Raw genomic sequence first — 9,443 nt, forward strand, 5'->3', positions numbered from 1 at the left:
TTATGCAAGGTCAAACCTTTCTGACACTCTATCACACTAATGTAGACCCTGTTTAGCATAATTCAGTAACCAGAAGTGTGTTCAAATTAATGTAACAATACCATATGTGTGTTTGTGATGGCTGCTGTGCTGATCTAAACACGGTGATTCCAGTCAGCAGAGGCTACTTAATGCATTCGAAATGAGTATTTAAATAAATGTCAGGTATTTAGTCACTGATTCATTTGCTCATCTTTAAATTCTAGGGCTTTGGTTACAACACACACACTCTGATACCTGGCGTAAGACCCCATCTGGAAATAAAATAAATCATGGAATTGAACACGCCTCTGGTTGAGCCCTTAACCTGGAAACCATTTTAGCCTTATTTGAAGTGACTGCTGACCTAACACTTGGCTAAACATAGCACAACATATAGCTTATCTATGGGAGTGCTATTATTGCTTTAGAGAGTTATGAAGTGGACTATACCCAGTTTTATTCCCAGCCCTTGTTTATCCTCTGGCTGCTTGATAATCCGGATAAGACCTGGCCTTATGCAGTATGTTGTGTTCCCTCCGTTATTCAGTGCTAATCAAAGAGTCTGCAGGTTTTCATTCCAATCTAATAGTACACATGGGGTCTCATTTATGGGGGGGGGGGGGGGGGGCTGTGCATAGATTTCACACTAAAAGCATATGTGAGTACAAAAGGTGAAAACTGCATGTTCTCAAACATATCCTGGTTTTAACAATGGTTAATTTCCTCTTCATGAAACACTAGAAATGTAAAATGTTGCATGGAAGCACAATCCTTTGATCCCTCCTTGTAATGTCCTACATTTACTATGAGTAGTTAATACACCCTGTTGAATACAGCTATAAATATAAATCAGCTGGCCGTTCAGGAAGAAAACACAGAAGTCAGAATGAGTGCAAATAAATCCAAAGTGGTTGGATATCAAAGTGCGGGCCAAAAAGTGCAATACTACACATCTATAACTGGAGACTACCTGGTCAGAAGTGGTGTTTCACTGAGTGCAAAAAAAGCTACTTGTCATTTCCTACATGGTTTCTGAAACTGACAAACACAATTGTTAGAGTCTGAATGTTCCATATGAAATGTATAATGACTGGAAGGCTGCGCCACTTGATAATGGATGGAGTGAAATAATTGTTTGTCATGGGGTGAGAAACATCATTTAAGCTTCTGTGTACCCAGTGTTGCTTGTCTTGTTGGAGGTTGGGTAAATCAGCTGGTGTAGTGTTTGTTTGGATTGAAAAACAGCAGACTCTTGAATGACAGAGAAGTGGACACCATATAGTTTAGAGTAAATACTGTTCACATGATCACAGTATTGATTATTCTGTCATGATTCAATCACCTATCCGCCTGATCTCATAGCAATTAACAAACACTGAAGGATAAACAAGGGGAAGGATTCTTCAGCTCCGAGCTGCATTCAGTAAAAATATAGAATACTGACTGTAGATTACACCTGTTTTAATAATGTGAAACTATCGTTAAGCACTCCTAATCAATACCTTTCCGTCTTGATCAACATGTGCAACATGAATGAAGCTCGGGCATCTTTTTTGTGATAGTGGTTGCTGTGTTGTAGCGACTAGTCGATGGGGCCCTGGAAGATGAGCCGTGTCCAGCCGGGGGAGCTGAGGGCAGTGGAGCAGAAGGGGCAGACGGGTCTGAAGGCATGGGTCCCGTGGGGCAGCGGGGTCTCAGCCCAGTACCTGGCTGTTTTCTCTGAGCAGACGTGACCACACGGCACAAAAGCGTGCGTAGGAGCGCCGGCGTCCACATACACAGCAGGTTCACAGCCCAGCCACAGGGGTACGTAGGGCCCCACGCTCCTGCACAGGGGACATTCGCGGCGGGCCGTGGAGCTCTCGCCCTCTCCTGGTTCCTCCTCTCCCTCAGATCTCTGGCCCCAGTCGTGGCGTCCGTGGACATGGCCGCAAGCGAGGTAGACCCAGGGCTGACGTTCTTCAAGGCTGCAGTAACACATTGACAACAGATTATTAAGTACTGGTACTATTTTTAATGAAGAATATCAACACTGTTTAATGGCGGAGCAGTCTGTCAATTACTACAGACTGTAGCCCCCACCTGTGGCTGCGTGGCAGGCTGGGGAAGGCCAGTGTGCTGAGGCCTACAGGACACTGGGGCCTGGATGCATTAAGCTCCTGGCGAAGCGCCTCCAGGTGACGCAGGGTGGGAGCCCGCATGAGCCCCTCCCCTGTACGCCACAGCAGGGTGGCACCACACAGGTCAACCAGGGAACCGTCTCGTAGTGCACTGCTCTCTCCCTCTGCCTGGAAAAGTTCACGCATTGACAGACACACACTTACCATCAATCCCAAGAATAAACCATGCAACCTTGATGGACTCAAAGAGCAACGTGTGGACATGGCAACTCACCAGTTTGCCCCGGCTGGGTCCAGAGCGTGTCTCTCGCAGGGCGTAGACATCACCACAGACGGAGATCTCCCTCCACAGCCCCTGCTTGGGGTCCTCAGGGAACCCCTCTGGGTGCATCACTAGCACCCCGTTGGTGGTCAGGCCATCCATGTGCCCATCAGGGTTTTTCCATTTGGTTGCTTTTTCCTGTGATAGCACAGACACGAGGACATATAAATCATTGTTTCAGCTGCATCAGCGTTTTTAAATTACTTACAATACTGACTCCAAAAATTGGATTATCAGTTTACTCACCCCTAGGAAGATATTTTTGGAGGAGTCAAAGCCTGCAGCATAAATGCGTGCAGTGTAGGGTGGGTTGCGTTCACACACCACTCTGCAGGCAAAACGTGAGATCGTGCTTGGCGCAATGGAGGGGTCCTCCCCCTCCTTTCCCCCTCCGGAGGTGTCTGTCACCACAAAGTCAATGGGACTTTCTGTGGAGCGTCCGATCTGCAGGGGACAACACAGAGAAATACTTTCTGGATACCAATAATCAAAACAAATGCTTATCAATGTCATATTCAAAATTGATACTGGTGTACACTGAATAGCTAATTTTAGACGTTACTGTGGCTTTTAATACTGTTGGTAATTTTTTTGTAAATAAAATAAGTCTGTGATACTATTATAAGAGCAAAACTCTGAGTGTAAAAATAGACTCTCTTGGAGATTTTCCGCACAAGCCTTCATTTTTAATACTTAATGGTTCTGAACCAAAATAATCTACTGACAGCAGAAGTTACTTTGATGACATTACATAACAGCATATTTTAGGAGCTCATGATCACAAATCTGGATTCTTTTTGCTGTAAAACCTACCATTATTTAAAAAGGATGAATGAAAAACCTGACCCTGCTTTCTTGATTTCCTTTAGTGTGTTACCTGGAACATGTCTGTGTTGTTGTCATGGCAGTACTCCACCACCACTGTCTGGTTCCGGGACAGAGTGAAAGAAATGCTGTGCTGCCCCCTGCTGTGTACAGCCTGCAACAACAATGGCAACAAGCAACATGAGTTGATGCGCTCATCTTCTGGAACCGACTTTCACGTTCTTGACGATCCAGACACTTGACTGAAAACATGTTGTTGCTAAAAAGGTAATAAAATGCATCTACATTCATGACTGGGAAATAAAAATAGTATCAAATTGTATGTGATAGCAGCATGTGACAATGACCTCATGGTGATAAAAATATATTTTTATGTTTCTTCATCATCATGTGGCAATCACCATCTATGTAGGCAGACGCACACACACAAAAAGACAGACCACACACAGTCAGTCGGTCTACATGCTTAGTCATCCTTCCTCTGTTCCATTTGTGACAACAGGGAGTTCACAGGAAGGAAACTAATGTTACACACTGAAAAACATACTGAAGGCAAACATGCACTCACACACGTACCTTGCTGTCCTGTGGTGTGTTGAGGATGTGCACAGCGCTGGGCTTGACACCATTGGCCTTGGCCCTTCGGTACAGAGCGAAGCGGCTCTTTCTGCGCCCCCGGTCTCCGCTTGGAAGAGAGCCATTGTACCTGGAGAAAGACAAACAAAAACAAGCACAGGGCAAAAATAAGAACACGGAAACACGGACATTACACCAAGGAAAACAACTCAGAGAGTTTGAGACAGCATGCACATAGTTCATATAGTAAATAGTACACATAGTAACTTTATTGAGAATCTTGCTACTATTGTTTGACTCCTGTACTTATCTATGTATCACTTGTTGGAAAACTAAGGCTATGAATAAAATGCTGCAAGGATTTGTACCCATAACCACAATCTAAGTGCAAGCTTAATTGATTTTGAACATCTTTCAGCTATATCATCACAGATTCTTTTGAAATGAAATAAAGCTGTGCACTCAGGTCACTTGTGATTCACATTGAACTGCTGAACCTCAATGAACAGGACAAATACCACTTGATCTCCCTCACTCAGCATGTACTTGAGGCTCATGCATACAGTACAGGAGCTTGCTCGTTGTTTAACCTCTCTCCACAGTGAAAAGCATTTTCAGCAGGACTGGACTATTTTCCCATCACCATTACACAATACCATTAACCGTACAACTTTGACTAAGGACTCTAGTTAGGATTCTGAATACTAGTTTGAAGGTGTGTGTTCTTTACGAGAAGCAGACATGAAAATCTAGATTCTTCTTATTTAAGTGGTTAATAATGTATTCTAGACCCTGAGTCGTTTATAATTCAATATCAATCTTTTTTTGGAAAGATGATCTCAGTTTTCATGTTTTAATGAAACTTTGTGTGACATGATGTTAACTCCTCTCTGGCGTTGGTGCTGACTTAAATCCGGACGTTGTCCTCCATTTTTTTGAAGCCGTGTCGAACATCATTTTCACACTTTGGGTTCACACAGAAGGCAGTATTCTGGTTTTAGGTTTTTGACTAATCAGCGGGGCATGGTCCTTATTAAAACTATTCAGAGGATACCCAACGGCAAGAAGACTCTGAGAGGGACAATAACTCTGCTTTTACTGGCCTTCAAACTGGATCAGATCAGAGGACATCTGGTTTGCCTCTGTTGCGATCTGTGTCACAGTCTCGCAGAGTGGGCTGAAGAAACCACTGCCTCTTTTACTGTGATTTGTGTGATGTAGCTCTGAATCTGTGATTGATTCATCAAGCAGTCTTTCAAACAAAAAAACAATCTCTAACACTTTTTAAATTTGATTAATTCAATCATAGAATGAAAATACTGACAACAGCTGATCATAGCTCTTCAAATGCAAAACTGTCCTCTCCTTTTTTCATTTTATATCATTACAGATCAGATACTTTGAATTTTTTGCTGCTGGTGAGACTACATCAACAGTTTTAAGACATCCCTCTTGATGACTGGACATATATCTGATCATCTGATAACAGAATCAACAGATTAAAAATCTGAATAAAACTCCCAAATAGAAGACAGTGCACTAGCAGAGTTGAGAATCTGAACTACATCTGAAATGTTTAGTCCATTAATCAATTAGTGGATTGACAGAAGATTGATCAGCAACAATGCTGATAATTATCTAAGATTTTTTTTTTATTTCAACAAAAATACCAAAAATCCATTTGATCCAGCTTTAATAGTAAATATATTAGAATTTGAACTGAACATCTTTGGGCTTTGGACTGTATTGCATCTTCTTTTACTTGTTGTGTTTTATATCTACTCTAAACCTGGACTGAAGACCTGTTATCTATTGTTAGTTTTTTTTCCAGAGCTGTAATGAATCAGAAAAATAATAAGCAGATTAATCAACAGTGAAAATCATTGTTAGTTGCAGCCCTAAAAACTTCCTCAATTAGAATTTGAAGAAAAAAAAAACAACCATTCAAAAATCTGAACAAATAAGACACTAATTAAATAAGTAGCCAGGAATTAAGATAGAAATCCAGTCAGTTTTCTAATCTGACAAAGTGAAAAATCCTTTTCCTAGATCACCCTTTCTTATATTAACATGACACACATTTTATCAATTTCAGTGCCAGCATTTCATTTTGTTAGTAAAGATCCATAAACTTTTTTAGTGGTTAAATTTGCGAGATTCCAAGGGAAGTTTCTTGACACTATGTATTTTTAATTAACCTGACGGCCAAAATTCATCTAATATGGGCAACAGCAGTCAGCGGGGTGTTGGTGAGAGGGTTGGGCATGTTACCTGGAAAAACCTTCAAACAGGCCACATTTACTTGTGATATTTTTTTTAAATGCAGAGTCCAATCAAAGAAGATGACTCAGTGCTACCCGATCCCTCCATGGCCCTGCCTGTTTCTTCAAACTAAACCCCGTCTGACGAGAAGAGGACTAGGTCAGGAAAAGAAGACAGCGCGCTGAGGGGTCTGGTTAAAGAGTAGAAGATATGAAATGGGACTGAGGATAAGCGGGTACAGGAGACAAAATCAGCTTAGAGAGAGAAAAGGTGGCAAGCGCCTTGACAAAAACAGAGCCTGAGGAGCAGTCAGAAGTTATCATGATTATAAGAGACAAAAAATAAAGCTAAATTAATTAAATGAAGCAAAGGGCAGGGAGAGGAGATGGAGAGAAAGGGCAGAGATACACCACAAAGCAGAGGGTCGAGGGGGAAAGGCCGATGGAAGAGCAGCTCCATGAGGTAGGATTTTGTGGGCAGTCCTGGCCTATATCACGCATGTGTGCACATCGTAAAGCACAATATGAAATATTCACTCCTTCTGCCCCTCGACACAGAGTTTATTTTCGTTGAGGGCAAGTCACCAAGGAGGGCTGCTTCTGTGAAAGCAAGCACTCAGCAAAACACTGTGAGGCTGGCAGGGAAGGAACTGGGTTTAAGAGGGAGGAATGCGACAGACACAGAGTTAAGAGGGGTTACGGGTGAGATAAAAAGGTGTGGGAGAGATAAACAGTGAGGATAAGAGGGTGTTTGCATAGTGATGGGAGTGGGTTATGGGGTAGAGGTGAGTTGAGCGATGCTGGGCTGCTGGACAGGGCAGTGCTGTACATGGTGTCCAGGCTAACTAAGGTAATGAGCAATGGCAGGCTGCCACTGCAAAGATCACATGGCCCGCAGTGAAGCACGCATCGACCACACGGGGCATGTGATCATCAAGGCTGACAGATGCAAAGTGAAACCACACTTGCACCAAACAGACCAGGAAAATATGATATCTGACAGGAAGTGGTAAAACAACAGCCTGAGTCTACAGTCAAAGTTACCTGCTGTATGTTTGGGGAACAGTTGAACTGGTCATAGGCCAGTTCAACTGTTCTCAATCCTAATGATCCAGATATGGGATAACCTATGTAATAATATTAATATTAATGTAGAGCACTGTGTCAGATTGTGACATTTTTAGCATACTGTAAATCATGTTACATAATAGAATAAGAGCAATATCAGAAGAAAGTATTATAGTAATAGCAACATCTATTCTCTCACTACTGCTCAGCCCTGATTCAAAACCACACAGAAGATACCTATAATAGCCCCCTAGCCTGTGGCCATCACTCTTGCAGAGCAAGATCAAACCAAACCTCAATCATTACAGTTTAAAAGTGAGCTAATACAAGTGCATTTTCTACACTCAAAGAAGCACATTAAGCGTTAAGGCTCTAACCGCAGAGCATGCTTGTGTGTAAAGTTGCATGGCCTTAACCTAAAATTGGCATTAAATTGTCATTTCCTTATTCTCCTCTGAGGATGTAAAGGACTGCTTGTTCAAAGAGTCAGATGAGGAGGAGGACGACTAATCAGTATTCTGATACAGGCGGGCTACAGCCTCCTCACTCCATGTTCAGCCGGAGGGGAAGCGATAGGCCATTAGGTCAGTTATCTTTGGCATACACAGGAAGCTCTGCAGGGCAAGAGGGAGGCCTGTGTAAGCCTGGATATGACTATGTGTGTGTGTGTGTATATGTGTATGTTGTGGCATTTCTGGTCCCTGCAGACCATGCACAGTGTGGAGCTGTAGTGGTGGAAATGCTGTGGAAGCTGGTGGCTGTCATCAGCACATCCTGCCTACTGTGAGTTTGTGTGTGCTGCTGGTGATGTAGAGGGGCTCTCCTCCTCCTCCCTCCTTGGCATGGATGGTCATCTGGATGCGACGTTTTATTAATTAGTAATATCAGACGAAAGAGGCTTTCTGACTACATAACATGAACAAGATGCATGTATTTTTCAGAGAATTATATCAACCTTAGCCCTACTTTTAGCAATCACAGACCCAGCATAGTATGACATCATTGGGATTTTCAGCCAGAGCAACCCCCCCCCCCTCCTCCGCCACTACAACCATTGATGAAAAAGCGGCTACATCGGTAATAGCCTCATGTACTATGACTAAAGCAGATGTTGCATCTTTTACACTCAAACGCACCATACATGATGCCGAAACAATACAATGGCATAGTTTGAAAGAATATGCTTTCCTCTGGATCATAAAGTTAGTTTGTAACATTACTACAGTCACATATTGGTGGAGAACGAGGGTAATGTCCAATAAATGAGAAATGAGCTATAATGTGTTACTATCAAGAATTTTCTGACCGAAAAACGACCATAAGAGCGAGTTATTCAATAAGAGCAGTGGATTAAACCCCAACTCACACGTCATCTGTTGGTTTATTGTGCTGATGGTGCCGCTATTTAACGTTAATTTACCGCTGGAGCGTTTCTCCATCCTACACAATTTTACTATAGCTTTAGGTTTCAAGAGACTTACCCCAAAATGACCAATTCGCCGTATTTTACCGGGTCTTTAACGGGCACATCATCATCTCCGTCTTTTTTCGGTGAATTCATCAGACTGGACTGCTCCAGAAGAAAAAAGAACCGCGTCCAGTGGCAATAGTGGTGAGATAAAACAATGCTAACACACTCGAAACTGTAGGGAAGTGAATTGGGTTGTAGTCTATCAAAGTTTGGACACAGTTCGGCAAAGTTTTTCCAGACTTCTTGTTGCCTGTTTTATTGTTTTAATCCTGTGAAGGGGCATCTTTTCATGGCTTTCGTTCCAGTGTGTAGCGAGTTTGTATCACGACAAATCTGTTCAGTAGCATAGGATACAACAACGGCTAACGGCAGGGAGTGGAGTATACCATATTTTATGGGGGTGGTCGCTCGAAACACATCTTATAATAGTTGACAAAATTACCTCTACAAGGATTGATGCGTTCTTGTCGGGTTATTAAAGATGTGTAAATACTTTACAAGCGATTACGAGAAAAACACATATTTATAATTCAATATGCAAATGAATTTAAGCATGAACACTCCTGTGGAACAAGAAATGGACGCAGCCTTGATGAGACGCTGGCTCCCACTGATAGAATAAAAATGAGGCATTTCGAAATCCAGAGGAAGTGCCCACATCCTCTGGCACGTAGAGGCGTCCTGGTACATTTAAAGTAATAGAATAGACCGTTTGGTTTTATGTGTAGAAATCATATAGCTGTGATCTCGTGGGTGATTATCGAGTCTGACGTAATGAG

General features: G+C 42.5%; 1 protein-coding gene across 1 annotated transcript; it reads right to left on the reverse strand.

The window, feature by feature from the left end:
• Positions 1-637: 637 nt before the first annotated feature.
• LOC111240091 (E3 ubiquitin-protein ligase pellino homolog 2-like) lies at positions 638-8,981 on the reverse strand. Its single transcript, XM_022770071.1, has 7 exons — positions 8,675-8,981; positions 3,865-3,994; positions 3,341-3,442; positions 2,710-2,907; positions 2,416-2,601; positions 2,104-2,309; positions 638-1,988 (listed from the first exon to the last, which is right to left on the reverse strand). Exons 1-7 carry the CDS (start codon positions 8,752-8,754, stop codon positions 1,604-1,606), a joined length of 1,287 nt encoding a protein of 428 aa, XP_022625792.1. The 5' UTR covers positions 8,755-8,981; the 3' UTR covers positions 638-1,603.
• Between the last annotated feature and the right edge of the window lie 462 nt (positions 8,982-9,443).

This window comes from Seriola dumerili, unplaced genomic scaffold (assembly GCF_002260705.1).
Source record: "Seriola dumerili isolate Sdu_G_001 unplaced genomic scaffold, Sdu_1.0 BDQW01000025.1, whole genome shotgun sequence".
Taxonomy (NCBI): Eukaryota; Metazoa; Chordata; class Actinopteri; order Carangiformes; family Carangidae; genus Seriola; species Seriola dumerili.